At 39.1% G+C, this 16,474-nt stretch overlaps 3 protein-coding genes across 5 annotated transcripts; 1 reads left to right on the top strand and 2 right to left on the bottom strand.

The window, feature by feature from the left end:
* Positions 1-28: 28 nt before the first annotated feature.
* On the bottom strand, positions 29-1,913 carry LOC113579167 (uncharacterized). Its single transcript, XM_027012917.3, has 2 exons — positions 1,673-1,913; positions 29-1,444 (listed from the first exon to the last, which is right to left on the bottom strand). Exons 1-2 carry the CDS (start codon positions 1,860-1,862, stop codon positions 645-647), a joined length of 990 nt encoding a protein of 329 aa, XP_026868718.2. The 5' UTR covers positions 1,863-1,913; the 3' UTR covers positions 29-644.
* Positions 1,325-8,693, top strand: LOC113579164 (acidic mammalian chitinase-like). Of its 3 annotated transcripts, XM_027012913.3 has the most exons (14): positions 1,338-1,455; positions 1,929-2,012; positions 2,333-2,916; positions 4,948-5,094; positions 5,553-5,582; positions 5,933-6,134; positions 6,313-6,369; positions 6,466-6,631; positions 6,834-6,958; positions 7,044-7,167; positions 7,253-7,438; positions 7,591-7,713; positions 7,990-8,128; positions 8,316-8,693. In XM_027012913.3, exons 4-14 carry the CDS (start codon positions 5,070-5,072, stop codon positions 8,588-8,590), a joined length of 1,452 nt encoding a protein of 483 aa, XP_026868714.3. In that variant the 5' UTR covers positions 1,338-1,455; positions 1,929-2,012; positions 2,333-2,916; positions 4,948-5,069; the 3' UTR covers positions 8,591-8,693. The 3 variants fall into 3 exon arrangements, with proteins under 3 accessions (XP_026868713.3, XP_026868714.3, XP_026868715.3); XM_027012912.3 differs by lacking the exons at positions 1,929-2,012; positions 2,333-2,916 and having other exon boundaries at positions 1,325-1,455; XM_027012914.3 differs by lacking the exons at positions 1,338-1,455; positions 1,929-2,012; positions 2,333-2,916 and adding an exon at positions 3,765-3,800.
* A 784-nt stretch (positions 8,694-9,477) lies between these two features.
* slc6a14 (solute carrier family 6 member 14) lies at positions 9,478-15,208 on the bottom strand. Its single transcript, XM_027012927.3, has 14 exons — positions 15,143-15,208; positions 14,825-14,993; positions 14,532-14,663; positions 14,043-14,204; positions 12,905-13,040; positions 12,414-12,546; positions 12,075-12,215; positions 11,725-11,953; positions 11,068-11,193; positions 10,585-10,703; positions 10,273-10,372; positions 10,038-10,147; positions 9,747-9,914; positions 9,478-9,633 (listed from the first exon to the last, which is right to left on the bottom strand). Exons 1-14 carry the CDS (start codon positions 15,206-15,208, stop codon positions 9,496-9,498), a joined length of 1,929 nt encoding a protein of 642 aa, XP_026868728.3. The 3' UTR covers positions 9,478-9,495.
* Positions 15,209-16,474: the final 1,266 nt, after the last annotated feature.

The raw sequence follows: 16,474 nt of genomic DNA, 5'->3' as shown, positions 1-16,474 counted from the left end.
AAATAAATAAAAGGCAATAATTTTCTGCTTTGAATATCATTTATTGGGAAAAAAATGCATTCTACAAGTTCTGAGCATTTGTCATTAAATTTACCTAAAATTTACCTATATTTCAAAAAGAAGAAAAAGAATAGACAGTACATTAAAAATGTTTAGCATATTTAAAATTTTCATTAAAGTATACAGAATTGTATTTCAGTGCTTTAAAAAACTGTAGTCAAGATTTTAAAGTAATATAGATGGATCCAGAATAAAAAAGATCCCTGTGATTTTCTGCAGTTGCACTCTCATTTTGAGGCTGTGCAGTAGTTACTGTTAGTAAGCAGATTAGGAGAAGCAAAAGCCACCAATGTCTCTGACATTTGCTTGGCATAAAAGGTAACTAAACAATAATCACACGTGAATAAGGAATTAGTGTTTGTCATATGACCAATACTATAGTAGGGATACTAAGGATTAGCTATACAGATATGGTTTGGTAAACAATCAGTTTTAGTTTGTACCTGCAGACAATCTCTTAACTCTTAACAGCATCTAACTCTTAAAGCAACGTCTGGAGTGGAGAAAACAAAACTGAAAGCAACAATAATGTTGGAATTTTTAACATACTGTAAGTGTTCTTGCAGCAAACCCTCTTTGTTCATTTACTGGTTCAGCAGAAACTGTGATTGTTCACGATGATGATTTCGAATGTGTATCTTTACGGGATTCGATCTGGTAAAACACTTCCTGCACACTGGACAGCTGAAAGGTTTTTCACCAGTGTGGATCCTCTCATGCTCTTTCAAATGACTTTTCAGCTTAAAACGCTTTTCACAATAACCACAAGCAAAGGGTCTCTCACCTGTATGACTTATGAGATGCACATTCAGTACTTTGGCACAACTATATGATTTTCCACACAACCTGCAGCGATAGGGCCTCTCTTTCTGGTGCACTATCATGTGTGTCTTCAAGGTACCTTTTTTCTTGAAGGACTTACCACACACCTCACAGCTAAACATGTCCACATGACTCTGCAGGTGGGATGCTAGATGAGAAACCTCATCAAATGCCCTGCCACAGTAGGAGTCCTGTCCAAGCCTCGCTTGGTCAGTTGCAGCATCATTCAGTATTTCAGCTGTGCTTGTGCTATCAGAATATATCGCGTGGGATGCACACGGCTCTACTTTGACTGTGACTGCCGAGTTCGTGTGCAGACTGTTGTCCTCCATGTCGTCCAGGACAACAGTCTTGTCAGAGAAACACTGGGTGGGCACCGGACCATGAATAGCCTTTGCAACATTAGACGTGTACATTTGCGGTTCGCTGGAAGCCTGCTGCGGTTCACACTCCTGCTCCAAAGTGGCAAACTCCAGCTTCACTTGTATTAATGAGTGTTCCGAGTCCAGAGGTCCCTGGTTTGAGTTGTGCTGATCTCCATCTGCGTCGATCATCTGAGCACCTGTGGTGGAGGTAACACAGAGCTAACTCACCTTTACGAAACGCAATACAAGCATGTACATTCAGCATATACATCCATGGAAGGCACAGAAATGATGGGACTGATTCAAATAGTGGTGGTCAGAACAAAAGTATGTTTTTACGAACAACGGGTAAAACGCAACTCAGTTTTGTCTTTAATTATATGACAGCAAATGAGGTAACGTTAGCTGGTCGGACGCTACTGTACCTTGTCTTTGCTGAGCGATATTACCGTCGATTTCAGCAAGGGTTTCTCTTAGACAGCGATTTTCGTGTCTGATTCGTTCTATCTCGCCTTGATATTCAGTAACGGTATCTTTAAAGACTTGAAATATTTCTCCAGCAACTGTCATTAGGCGTTCGGTCAAAAAAGTGTTTAAATACTCCAAACTGTTCATTTTGCAGACTATGTGTACACGAATAATTCTCCTTACTTGTCTTCTCTTCGGTTCGATGGATTATAGCGATTATGGGATAGTAAATGGTGTTGGCGCCCCCTTCTGACCCGGAGATGCAATAACCAGCTCTCGTTTAATACTCCAGTACAGGTGTGTCAAATTCAAATACACAGTGGGCCAAAATTAAAAACTTGGACAAAGTTGCAGGCCAGCCTTCATATTAATTGAAAAAAGGTCTACAATTGAGGAAGTTTTTCCTTCTCATCAGATATAACCATGAACCTTTTCATATGGAAACAAACTTAAGTTGTGCTTAAACATTGAATCTGGAACAAGCAAAGCTTAATACTGTAAACAAATGTGAAATCAAATGTCAAATAAAAGACATCTGTGGCATTCATTTCTTAAATAATGAAATAAAAATCTTATGCCTCTTTCTCTATTTGTGGACTTCTGTGTTAATTTCAAAGGTAACCTCGCCCCCCCCAGGCTAACAACAACAACAACAACAACAACAACAACAACAACAATAATAATAATTTTCTTCAATGAAAATCCAACCATTCAAGTCCATGCCTTGGAGTAGCAAGGAAAAGTGCATAAAGAAAACATTCATTCAAGCTCAGTTTGCTGCACTCTGATCGACTCTGATGCACACTGGTCCAAGCCAGATACCTGGCATCTCTTCACACTGGTCCAAGCCAGATACTCTGAGCTGAGGAAATCCTCAGGTTTGAGTGAAGGTTTTCATCAGTGAGACGACTCCCGTGTGATGTTTTGTTCATCTTCATCAAGGAGGATGGTTGCTCACACAGATATATGCTGCCGAACATAGAAAGCATTGGAGCAGCTTGGGTATGGAGCTGAGTCAGGGGTGTAACGTGGAAACTGTGCAGCGCCCACAGCATGATACTTGGATTTCAGTGTGTCACTACCCTGGAGTACAATCAGCTCTATTTGGAGGATAGTTGGTGCGCCTTCCACATCAGCTGCAAACGGATTACTAAGCAGTGCAAACCTACATTTCTCGACATCAAAGTCGACAAATCGCCAGGTAAACTCTTCGCTGAGCCCACTGAGTTTTTCAGCAAACTGTGCACTTGGGAACACGGTGGTAGAGATCTGCAATTTTATGGTTTGGCAGCAAGGAAAATGACCCAGGCTTCCTTGCAGCATCTGAGTGTCCCACAGGTACAATTTGGCTTTAAAAGCCCTCACTGCAGCTCACTTGTCTGTGATGACACAGAGGAGAGGGAGCCTGCGGGTCCTGACTGATGCGCCAACGCACCAGCACAGCATTCCGGGATTTGTAGTATTAGCGGTGCATGTGCTGTCTACAGGTGGCTCAGCTCTAGCACACATTTGGTATTTTCATGGGAGCCAAATATAATTACACTGCGGGCCAGATTTGCCCTGAGGGCCTGAGTTTGTTCTATGCTCTAGTATAACTACAGAATGTCCGCCTGCTGGGGTATGTACATTTATGTACTCCTGTTTATTTCCATCTTAACAAAGTGGTGCTTTAATAAAAACAACAAACAACAACAAAAACAACAATAATTAAAGTACAATAAAGTATTTCAGCTCTGCTAGAAATGGTTCCAGGTTGGCTGCCACGTCAGTTATGAATAGGCTAAGAGCATAACTTGTATGACACTTGAATACCCCAGCCTAACAATTCAGCTTGAACGTAGCTTGGTTATAGTTTTACCTTCTAGACTACAGAACACTGCAAAAACAATCCCGCCCATTACTAACTAGAGTTCACAGCAAAGAGCAGTGAAAACACTTGATTTTCCACTGGGTCTCCACCAGCAGCTGATGTCATCAGGACAATATACCCTAATTAGGAACATAATGGATAACTAGTTAAGTTTAGAGTCTATTCTCAGGAGTGAGAGCCAACAGTGAAGAGACTGTCTAGTTTCAGTTATGGAGGTACATTACAGTTTTGTTGCTTATATTCATTATTTCCATGAAGCATTATGGATTCTGTAGCTTAAAGTAGAAAATGGTTGCTGTCAGGAGTAATGATGTAGTGTCCCAGTGCTTTCCCATCTCATGATCTTTAATGATATATAATTAAACATTTGATTTTACGTTTGTTTAAATAAATATTTACTTATCTAATGCATGATTCATTGTTGCCTCAGTTTGATAAGACAAGTTTCAACATACATAATCTTGAATGGAAAACATGAGTAAATTATCTCACACACACACACACACACACACACTCACACACACACACACACACACACACACACACACACACACACACAAACAAACACACACACACACACACACACACACACACACACACACACACGCACACACAGAGCTGCCTATACTTTAAATGGTTTTACTTCTGTCCATTGGTTCAGATATATCATTTATGTGTGGAAAAAGTGATTAAAAGCTAATTAAACCCACTACTCTACCATTTTTATAGCATTAGTCTATAATGGGATGCATTCAAATGCATTAAAATGAATCAATGCGCAAGATTATCTTTCTGTCTCTAAATTCCTATTTTTCTTTTTACATGTTCAGTACTTTTACAATGAACCATGAAAAGTAAACAGACTTTTGCCTTTTTAAAATCACTTCGAACTTCATTTTACTCATGTTTTTAGATGAATATTTCATCTGATCATCAAAAGATTTAGTTCTTTGTATTTATATATAATTTCTCTGAAATTGACTTTTGGATTCACTTTTGAATTCACATTCTGATTGCTAAATGAGTACATGTTAAAATAATATAGTTATTTTTATTAATTTGACAGTGTTTTTACTCCATATTACATTTATTACATTATATTACATTTATAGCAACTAGCTGATGCTTTTATACAAAGCAACTTACAATTATATGTTAGGTTATATGTTAGGTTAATTCATTTTTGTAGTTTCTTTAATTAAATATAACATATATTAAAATTTATTTGTAACCTTCCAGTATTTAACATATTTGTTAAAATGTCAGCTTTACTCCCTTAGCTCAAGGGCAAATGAAGATTATCTTTTAAACAATGAGATATATCTGCAAACTTATCTTTGTTCAAACTTTGTTTTTCCAAAGTGCTGATGGATATCAAATTTGTAACTGGGCAAATGTACATGAAAGAGAATGGAACAAGACAAGCACTCTAGTGAAGAGTATATAAAGAAGAACCTGCCCACGGTTTATTGCACATAGGCAATATGGGCAAGCTGCTGATCTGCGTTGGTAAGACAGAATTCCCACTTGCTTTTCTGTCTTTTCCTTTTCCATTTCTGACAATTTCTTGCAATGTAAACTATAATAGGATGCAATAGGATATGTATAATTTGATAAATGCTTGGCCTTTTTGTCCAATGATGAAAGAACAAGACAATCTAGTACAAATATCCTTAGCGCTGGTACATAAGTGAAACCTTACCTTAACCTTGCTTTAAAGAATGATATTTTATTCTGTGTTTTCTTATTCAGCTAACCAGTATTCCTTTACTGTATAATAGCTAGGCTGGTGTATGACAAGAACATTTAAAAGGCACAATGTTTTCGTCGTGTCATTGGTTACTGCATTGGCTACATGCAGTATGAGACAGTTAACATATCACAAAGCATATTTTAACAATATGTGTTAGAATTCATTTCTGTGTCCAAGGATGTTGTAATGTAGATGATCTCATTTTAATCTCCAGGACTGGCTCTCCTGCTGCATGCACAGCTAGGTAAGATCGCCTTTAAAAAATATCCTTCAACTATTCGTCAATTTTACTTCTTGTTACCTTTGTTGCAGCAAGTAAACAATATTCAGCATCTTAACCTCTTCAGTTCCAGGCTTATTGTTTATTTATTAATTCTGACATTTTATTCAGCAGATACTGTAAATTATCTATCAATTACATTACAACTAATATGAAAGTCATATAGTTACAAGAGTTAGGAATGAGAGTCTTGAGATCATAGACTGTATGGTCTGGACTCACTGCTTGTTCAGTTGTAGTTTTTTTTCCCCTGGTTGTAGTTCTTTCATGCTGTGAGTTGATAATAACTCGCCGTTTTTCCTTATGTCACCTAGGATCCTCTTACTTGCTCTCATGTTACTTCACCAACTGGGGGCAGTACAGACCAGGAGCGGGGAAATACTTCCCCACCAACGTTGACCCTTGCCTGTGTGACCATCTAATCTATGCCTTTGCTGGCATGAACAACAATGCGATCGCGACTTATGAGTGGGATGATGTAAAGCTCTATGGAGAGTTCCAGGCCCTGAAAAACCAGTACTCACATTTACTTTGCTTTGATTTGATATCAAACAATTAAGATGCAACTGATTTTCTGACCAATTCTTAACTGCATAAATATAAAGTCATTTTAAGAGATTTTTCATCTTAAATAATTTTTTTTTTGTTCACCACCAAATGAGGAGAATTACATATCCCTTTGTATTATCAACAGGAACAACAACTTAAAGACACTTCTGGCTATTGGCGGTTGGAACTTCGGGACTGCCAAGTATGTAAAACCTTTATTACGATCAGATCCAGCTTGTGTAAAAAGCAACTCATGACACTGGCTTGCTGTTACTCTCTCTCTCTTTCTGTCTCTCAGGTTCTCCGCAATGGTGTCCACCTCAGGTAACCGCCAGAACTTCATCAGCTCTGTGATCAAGTTCCTGAGGCAGTATGAGTTTGACGGTCTGGACATTGACTGGGAGTACCCTGGTTCCCGTGGAAGCCCTCCTCAGGACAAGCAGCTCTTTACCATCTTAATGCAGGTAGCCACAGCTATTATGACACAATGTACAAAATCCCAGCATCAGTGCATATGGCTTAGAGCTTTAGCTGAACTCATTCATACATCTGAAAACCTGTTCGTTGACCTCGGCCTTCTGCTAATTTGGATATTATTGTGAGATTCTGATGAGCTTCACATAGACACGCCCATTTGACACTGCTGTATGGGTCTTTATATGATAGGAAATTATGGCTGCTTTCGTGGCTGAGGGTAAGCAGACCAATCGCCCACGTCTTATGCTGACTGCTGCCGTCTCTGCTGGCAAGAGCACCATTGAGTCTGGATACCAGATTGCACAGATTGGCGAGTTCGTATTCGGTCCTGTGGTTTTGACAGACAAACAATGCATTTTGCTACACATTCTTTACAAAGTCCCTCTACTCTACATACAGGATTCTTGACTACTTCCATGTCATGACCTATGACTTCCATGGCTCTTGGGAGCAGCAGACTGGGGAGAACAGCCCTCTGTACAAAGGACCAGCAGATCAGGGATCCTACATCTACTTCAACGTGGTATGTGTACCTCCAAGCCCTTAAACAGGCCACTCTAGTTTATGCCTGATTCCCAGCATCTTTTGTACTGCCTATCTTCATTCAGGACTATGCCATGAACTACTGGAAGAGCAATGGAGCTCCTGCTCAGAAGCTACTTGTTGGCTTCCCGACCTACGGACACACCTTCATGCTGGCCAGTGCTTCTAACACTGGTGTTGGAGCTCCTGCTAGTGGACCTGGTCCTTCTGGACCTTATACCAGACAGTCTGGATTCTGGGCCTATTATGAGGTGAAGCACTTAGAAAGAGAATACCAGTGAATCTCAAAAAGCCAAAAACATGGAAGTTAGGTCAATTAGCTATCCTAGTAAATTGTCCTGGTGTGTGTATGTGTTTGTCTGTGTGCCAGTGATTGTGTGTTCATTCATTCTTCTCTTCTTAGATCTGCACTTTCCTGGCTCAAGGAGCAACTCAGGAATGGGATGTACCTCAGCAGGTGCCTTATGCATACAACAGCCAGAAAGTCTGGGTGGGTTATGACAACATCAAGAGCTTCCAGATCAAGGTAAGACTCTTTCTGAGGCTTGATGTGCTAGTAATATTAATATAATTATAATTATAATTATAATCAATTATATTAATAATTATATTAATTCTAATATATTCATTATTAATTAATATAGATTTTCATTGAATTGGCTTTCAAAAAGATTTTTTGGCTATGAGTATCATATTCTTGCAAATTAGTTGAAATATGTTTTTGTCCTCAGATATTTTACAATGGCCCAAGTCCACATGTAGAGTGTATAGACACCAGTGTAGTTCCTTAATTTTCCTGCAGATTGACTGGCTGAAGAAAAACAACTTTGGAGGCGCCATGGTGTGGTCTCTGGACCTGGATGACTTCTCTGGTACCTTCTGCAAGCAGGGCAAATACCCTCTGATCAACACCCTGAAGAGCGGACTGGGAACTGGCCAAAGTGAGTCACATACAGTACAACACACGCGCACACACACACACACACACACACACACACACACACACACACACACACACACAAACAAACAAACAAACAAACATCATCTAGCCATATATTTAATAGAAACCAAGGCAGTGGGAGCTGTTAACTCATCTGGTGGTCATCTCACTTTCACCCCCATTTGCAGGCTGCACATCCCGTACCCAACCCCTGCCCCCAGTCACACCCACCAAGTCCCCACCTCCACCTCCTGCTGGTGGTGGCAGCAGCAGTGGAGGCAGTAGCAGTGGAGGCAGCCCGAGCGGAGGCAGTGGTTTCTGTGCCGGCAAGGCTAATGGACTGTACCCCAGCGCCACCAGCAAGAACCAGTTCTACAACTGCGACCAGGGCAAGACCTACATCGAGCACTGTGCTGTCGGCTTGGTCTTCGATACCAGCTGCTCATGCTGTAACTGGTCTTAAACTCATAGCTAATGCTTGCACGCTGCTCTTGGCGTTGATTCCACTGGTTGTTCTTCAAACATGTAAATCTCTGTTCCAGAATAAAGAAAAGTCAGCAAAGTAATCCTGATGTCTGTTGTTATCAACTAAACATCGTTAAAATAAGCAAAACAAAACTAAAAACATTTGTCTGCATTTTAAAGAGCCTTTCAGACCCGAAAGTACATCATACGTCACAGAGATCTCATTCAGTGAGAGTGAGTAAATTGTGTTGGTTTTTTTTTAATTACAAATCCCTAATAATCTGTGATAATTTATGTATCTTTGTGCCGATTATTCGAAACTGGCATTTACCAAAAATGGTATGTAACAAATATACAGAAAAAAAACCAAACCAAAAATTGAAAGAAATGCAAAAGACCCAGAAACACTGAATTATAAACCATCTCAGGACAAAACAAATACAACCATGAGGAACTGAACTGAAGCCAGAAATAATATACATCCTGAACAATGTACAAAAATGAAATATGTTATTATTGGCTCTCCTTAAAACAGTATAGATCCTCAGGAAGCTTAAGTATCAGAGTACGCGCTAGTTCCTGCCAGTAAGATTAAGTGTTTGTTATAGCCATTCATCCAATAAACCAGTAATAAGTACTCTCTGAGTGTTTAGAGCATTTGTGCTTGAATGTTTGTCTTTGCTTTAAACTGTATAAAACTTTACAGATTCAAATGCATGTTATGCTAATAATGTTAGCATATCTTTATAAGTAAACTGTGCAAATGTTCCTTTCCAGCATGCACTCAAGTGTATTCAACCCTACTGGAAACAATAATGAGGACTGTATGGTTTACAGTATTATAAATTTTACATCTTCAAAATGTAAAACAACAAACCCCTCAAATTTACTAAGAAGAATATCTTACAATCTGTTATTGGTTTTGTTTGAAATCACATAGACATCTATTTTGTTCAGTCCACCTTGGCAGTAACGATCACCCCTGTGGCATTCCAGGTAGGGACCCCAGTCTTCTGTGGGCAAGCATACTGATCTGACACGCTGTGAGGAGAAAGGCATAAAACCAGAGCAGAGGCACATAAGACATTGTAATGAAATGTTACATGTTTTAATACGTCCCACTTCCTATTCAGCTATGTGTTCCCACCGCCCACCTGCCAGGGGCTTCCGCTGGCTTTTGCCAGCTTCCAGACGGCCACCACTGGGATCCACAAGAGGCAGAACGCAGTCATGCACCAGCCCAGGGCAATGGACCACTGTGGGTATTCAACAGAGCCATACGTTGGAGCCGTGAAAGTGTGCAGCGACCACCCAATAATGACCTGCAGAGGCAATACACAGTTCTTGAATGTGGTCTGTTCACAAGTGAAAATTGTCAACACTATTACTTTATGGGTCATTATTTCCGAATTTGAAGTGAAATGTTGGGCTTATGGTGCACGCACAAAGAGAACGACAGGAGTAATGAAGAACCAGCAAGCCCGCCACCACAACCAGAAGAGGGCGCTCTTGGTACCAATCATCATCTCAATGTCCTTGATAAACCGGTTCCCACCTGAAAACAAAAATCTAGCTCAGACATATAACAGGCTAGCGTGTCAGTCAGACATCAAACAACACTTAAAGTCATAAACTGATCATATATGGAGTAGAAGCTGAACAACATAGTCATATACTGACCGTATATCCAGGAAAGGCCGCAGACTTCCAGCAGACCAGCCACCAGCAGGATCCATCCAGCACAGAAGGTATCTATAAGATTCACCCAGTATATACCTGCCTTTAAAGAGAGTATTTTTCTAATGATTGATTGATTCAGTTTATTTCATGTCCTCTGATGTGCATTTTGAAAAAGCAAATTTTCCTTGTTTAGCAAACCCAACACTATCTATTCTTCTTCAGATTATTTTAAAACTAAATCAACACAGAACAAAATGTGATAGACATATTTCTACACGCAGTGAGTCGAATAAGTGATGGCAAAGGATGTACCCCAGTGACACACGGCAAGCCAAGCAGAAAAAGGACCACGCAGATGACCACAGTGATGAGGCCCCGTTTGGACTTCAGCATTGCTGGATAGGCATCCTGCAGACATGTCGTGATAACCTCTGCCAGACAGACACCATGCAAGTGAAACATTGGAAAGGGGCCATTGATCTTCTGAAGAAAGCTTTTTCCTCTAGGGATAAAATAGCTGCAGGTTGATTTAGACAGGCCACACAATGGGCTTTGAAAAGTTTGTATATGCTTTAAGAAACCATGTGTTTATTAGATGATGAATGCACTTAAATATAAGGAATATCTCCAGCTCCTTGAGATATGCTGTGAGTCTAGTACATAGATGCACATATGGTGTATAATCATTATACCTAGTGCGTTAGTAATTCCTCATTAAGGAAATTTTAATTCAATAAAGATATTTTAGACATATTTTGTTACCTATTGTCTTTGTGCCTTCTCAGATAATCTTACCTATTCCAGCAAACTGGGAATCCAGACCGAGAGTTATGAGCATGAAAAAGAACAGGATGGACCACAGGGGTGAGATAGGGAGCTTGGAGAGAGCATCAGGGTACGCAATAAACGCCAGACCAAAGCCTTACAGAGGAGAGTCAGCACTCCATTAGTGTTGGGGAACTCAGAGATCAGTACATAGACAACCTCACACTGACAAAAATGTTTATAATACTCATCACATCACATTGTTGGTCGTCATAAACAAATATTTCCTTTTGTATGTTTTCATATATAATATAAGATGGATTCTTGGAAAGTTGAACTGTCAAGTGAATTTTCCCAACTAACAGCAGTTCAGGTCCCAAAAGTAGAAGCTGATCTTGTGCCTTTTGCTGGTTTCAGTTATTAATTTTATCTGCTGGGTTAAGCTAATTAAAGAATCAGGAAGTAGGAACTAATTTCTGGGGAGGATTTAAACTTTTTTCTGAACCTGAACTTCACACCTGGTAATAAGAAAAAAATTCAGCATTTATCCAGCATACACATGTCTTAAGTGTCAGATATAATTATACTGGGTCATGATCACCTCTTGTTTCATTGACATTGTGGATTTGTTAACGTGTGTTAAAATATCTAACATTTCTCTATACTTGATACATCAAAAGAGCTTACCAGCTTGTGCCACTTCTGAAACTGGTCTCCCATAAACATGTGCCATGTGACCAAGGACGGAGAATATTGCAAAGCCAGCAAAGATGCTGGTACTGCAGTTTGTGATGCACACTATGATGGAGTCTTTATAGCAGTTGTTATGAAATTTGTTATATGAAGCCAGTGCTGTTAAACCTCCCCATGCAATACACAGTGAGAAGAATATCTGAGTGGCTGCATCCTTCCAAACCTACGTAGGGAAATGAAGCAAATAAAGACAAATTTGGTGAGTCAAGTGAATCAGGGAAAAGAGGCATGTGGTGAAGAACCTGCACAGTAAGGATAATTGAAGTTTGAGACTTGAGTCTTACCTTGGCGTCAGCCAGTTTGGTAAGGTTCGATTGAGAGCCAATGTAGTACTCAATGCCATCTCTTGCGCCCTCTAGTGTAACTCCACGAATCAGAAGGATTATCAGGACAGCATATGGAAATGTGGCCGTGAAATACACCACCTGGTCACACACACACGTAGATGTGTGTAGATGTTTGGTAACACTCACCTCCCACCTATTCAATCAAACACTCTTAGCACAATAACTGATATTTTAAGTGTTTGATGTTTCTCTGTCTTCACATCCAGCTGTCAGGCTGAAGGAAAAGCAAATTTGACTGCTGAAGGTGTGGTGTTTGGTGTGATGGGGATCACTCACTTTGCCAGAGGACTCGATGCCTCTGAAGAGAGCTGCTGCAATCAGTATCCATGCAAGCAACAGAGAGAGTGCCAAGTGCCACACCACCGGCCCCGTATCATCTATACTGCTGGTGCGCTGGAGGACTACCAGGCTAAAGCACAAAGTGCTCACAGTCATTTTAATGACCCCCCACCACCAATAAATACATATGATAGTAATATGATATTTGTATTAAAGCTCTTAAAAGATTAAGGCATTAAAGATAAGGTAATGGTTTACTGAAAATCTATAAAATTCCAGATCTGCTTTTGTCCAGATATTTATTTTGTCTACTCAATGTAATGATGGATGGGACATGAGAATAATACTTGATGATATCATTAGGAAAAAGAAACAGACAAGCAGCTACACACACACACACACACACACACACACACACACACACACACACACACACACACACACACAGACACACACACATGAACACTTATTTAATACTAAACACTTACTCCCAATACAGCTCACTGGGGCTCTGTAATGGCAAACTATTTTGGAACTCTTCTGGACAGATCTGATTTACATCAGCCATCGCACTCTTATTTACAGCTGTAAAACTCCCATTGTAAGCAGACATATTGCAGTGTTCTGCTGAGACAAATAAAGTAAATAATTCATAATGTATTAAACGGACCATATCATTTTATATTTGTCTAGTGGCATAATAGAGCTTGACCATGATTACAGGTCATATGTACAGGTGTAAAAGTAAAGAGTAGCCTCATATGATCACAATTTGCTAGGTGTTCTTATCATTCAACAATTCCAGGAATTTCTCCAGGAGTGTAGTTTGCTCATGGTACATTAGAAGTGGCACAACTTACACTGGTCAATAATAATTTAACTTCATACAAAAAGATTCCTGTTTGTAATGTATTTTTGCATGCTTAATCCAAATATGTTTTCTCTATCACTCATCATTTTTTGAGTATTCCAGTGCACTCACATGACACCATATATTATGTGGAAAAGCAGCACTAAGGAAAGTTCCCCTCTGTGTTGGCAGACCACTGCTGAACACTGAAGGGGGATGCTTATGAGGCCAAATATAGTAAAACTCATACAATAAACTTTTTGGAAGTGCATTTGTACATAACCTAAGGATAATAACAACCTTATTTATAAAAAGGAGTATATATGTAATGTAAAAATGCAATTTCCCTGTTACTTAAAAACCATACGTGAAAAAAAATTAAAAACAGAATGGAATGTATCATAAAAAGTACTACAATATGCATCTATTTTGAACTTTGAACTTTCGCACTGTTTTTTTTGTTTGTTTGTTTTTTTGTTTTTTTTTGCTCATTCTACATTTGCACATGCTAGATTAAAAGTAGAACAAATTCCTTTTGGTGTGCAAACAAAATATTGTTTATAAATCTTGGAATCTATGACAGTCTGTCATATTTGGCATTTCAGTAACTGGTTGAAGAAGAGACTGTCAAACCACTACAGTGAAACATTACACATTGGCAAAGATATGGCCAAGGATACACTACAGTGCACACTATTTATAAATATTGCATCTTGCATAACCTTTTATAGATTTGTTTCATATGGAATTTCAGGCTGAAGAAGAGCTTGTCAAACCTCTGGCAGTGATGTTGCAGTCCATTACAGACCAGCTGGTGCATTCACTCCATGGCAGTGGGAACTGAAATGAGGCAAACAGGTAGTAGATGCTGTATGCGATGATGATGTTGTAGTAGACGGACACAAACGTATTAACCAGCATCATAGTAATGCCAACACCTGCAACAGATATGCATAACCATTGAAAATGCACTCAGCCTTTCTATCATGTTGGGACTGTACTGGATTATACACGCCTGCCTTTGTATTACTTGCAACACAGTGAGGGCTACCTTTGTTATGCACTTCAGTAACAAGAAATTAAGATTAAGATCTAAATACTACATATGCTTTTTCAGATAAAGTACAAAAACATATCCTAGATTAAACATCACAAATGTTTTCATATCACTTATCGCTGTATTAAAACTACACGGCATAGTGTTTCTAGGAACATACTGATTGTGAACGCTGAGGTCTGTAGATTCAGACCTCACTCCGAGTCACCTTGCAGTATTGGCACTGCTTTCCACACGTTAATGGGTCCTTGGCTGCAGAACTGGCCAAAGGAACTCTCCATGAAGAAGATCGGCATCCCTGCCACAGCCAGCATGATCACGTAGGGGATCAGGAAGGCCCCTTAGAACAGATCAGCCAGGGCACGTTAGGAATGCCCAAGTATAGTACAACGAAGTGCTTTATGAGCATTTTACAATTTTAGACGTCTATTAAAATGATGTGGTACATAATAAATATATTGACACACTGAATAGTGAGTACTAATATGGAAAGGTAATTACCTCCTCCATGTTGGTATGTTAAATATGGGAATCGCCATACATTTCCCAGACCAACCGCATATCCAATCATTGACAGCAGATATTCTCTCTTATTGCTCCAGTTCCCTCTGTCTGTTTTCTCTTCCCCACTCCCAAGACGAGAGTCTGGGTTTTTACCAGCATTGTTCTCCTAAAGCAATTAAATATTACAGATTTACTCTATAACACATGATGAAACACCTGAACACTAAGAAAAGCTGACCAGATTTAAATGTTTTCAAACTTGTAATTGCAAGTGAACAAGAAAAAACCTGTGTAGGCACAAATTATAGCTCTTACCACATCAGGTGCACTAGGGCTTTTGAGCACTAAGTCTGAGATGTTCTTCAGCCCAAGCTGCCTCATGGCTTAGTTGTATGTTGTGAAGCAGCACGCTTGTGAGTGAAAACTGTCTGCAGCCATGTCATCTTATACTCAGACCTCTCTCCCTCCCCCATAGAGTGTTGTCCTGTCTTGACAAATCCATTAACAGGAAACTAACACGAAGATGCAGCTGTTTTAAAGATGAAGCTTTTAAAACAACCTAAACTTTAACTTTGAAGTTAAAATAAACACAGATGATTTTTGATCACTTTGATTGTTTCAGAGTGTGTGGAAGCCAAAGAACAGAGTTGGAAGTAACTGAACTGTGCACATTACAAATGTGTTAAAACAGTTTGCTTTCACTTGGAAACACTGTTTTCACATGAAATATGTCTTAGATAGTGTTCTCTTATCATTCTGTACATGTTGGCTGAAAACACTATCCCTTGCACTGAAACAGTGCAAAACACTTAAACAGTGTTTTAGGCTCATGATGCTAGGAAACGTTGTTTAGAGTATATGGAAACAAAAGAACAAAGTTGCAAGTAACTGCATTGTGCACATTGCAAACATGTTAAAACAGCCTGTTTTCACTTGGAAACACTGTTTTCGCACGAAATAGAAACACTTAGAAAGTGTTCTCATCATTCTGTGCATGATGGTTAAAACACTATGTTTTGCACCAAAACACTGTTTTAGGTGCTTAGGATGCTGGGAAATGCTGTTTAAGAGCATGTGGAAGCCAAAGAACAGAGTTCACCATTGCATCATTTTTACCCTACAGTGCAAATATTGAAAGTATGCAGAGTTTGCAATGTTATCTTTTCACGGCTGCTCTAATCCAAAGAGAAGTGTTTTGGCCACTTAATTTTTCTCCTCTAAATTTGAGGACGGCATAATGTTAGAACATAAAAGACAAATCAGGATAAATGAATAATTTAAAATAAAGTAAAATAAATAAATAAAAGGCAATATGTTGTTCAGTTACCCTGAGTGGAATTATGTGATTTGAGGTCCCTTTCTGAAATTTATTTATTTATTTATTTTTGTGAGTAATGTATGGCATAGCAGAAATGGGAGACTCTTTGAATTGACTATATATTGATCTGTACATTTAGACATTATACTCTTAAATGATACCATTGCCAATACATAGTGTTATTAATAGCTGTATTGAAAAACAACTAAAACCGTTATGGGTGTGAACCTTGAAATTCAGTATTGTTACCCTGCAAATAATAATAATAGTTGTTCATGCATGCACGCATACTATCTGATGACCAAATAATATGAGACTGATATAGTTAG

The sequence above is a fragment of the Electrophorus electricus genome, chromosome 22 (assembly GCF_041902795.1).
Source record: "Electrophorus electricus isolate QZ-2024a chromosome 22, ASM4190279v1, whole genome shotgun sequence".
In the NCBI taxonomy this organism is placed as follows: Eukaryota; Metazoa; Chordata; class Actinopteri; order Gymnotiformes; family Gymnotidae; genus Electrophorus; species Electrophorus electricus.
The sequence above is the reverse complement of the archived record's forward strand: the minus strand, read 5'-3'. Positions and strand labels throughout refer to the sequence as shown.

What these genes read in the sequence shown, in the direction of transcription:
- LOC113579167 (XM_027012917.3), bottom strand. Translation starts at nt 1,862, where the DNA reads ATGAACAGTTTGGAGTATTTAAACACTTTTTTGACCGAACGCCTAATG. An exon ending in TATCGCTCAGCAAAGACAAG is followed by an intron (nt 1,445 to 1,672) that starts GTACAGTAGCGT and finishes CCTCCACCACAG; the next exon opens with GTGCTCAGATGATCGACGCA.
- LOC113579164 (XM_027012912.3), top strand. Translation starts at nt 5,070, where the DNA reads ATGGGCAAGCTGCTGATCTGCGTTG. An exon ending in CCTGCTGCATGCACAGCTAG is followed by an intron (nt 5,583 to 5,932) that starts GTAAGATCGCCT and finishes TATGTCACCTAG; the next exon opens with GATCCTCTTACTTGCTCTCA. An exon ending in TTCCAGGCCCTGAAAAACCA is followed by an intron (nt 6,135 to 6,312) that starts GTACTCACATTT and finishes TATTATCAACAG; the next exon opens with GAACAACAACTTAAAGACAC.
- slc6a14 (XM_027012927.3), bottom strand. Translation starts at nt 15,208, where the DNA reads ATGAGGCAGCTTGGGCTGAAGAACATCTCAGACTTAGTGCTCAAAAGC. An exon ending in AACATACCAACATGGAGGAG is followed by an intron (nt 14,664 to 14,824) that starts GTAATTACCTTT and finishes ATCTGTTCTAAG; the next exon opens with GGGCCTTCCTGATCCCCTAC. An exon ending in GCTTGCCGTGTGTCACTGGG is followed by an intron (nt 10,373 to 10,584) that starts GTACATCCTTTG and finishes CTCTCTTTAAAG; the next exon opens with GCAGGTATATACTGGGTGAA.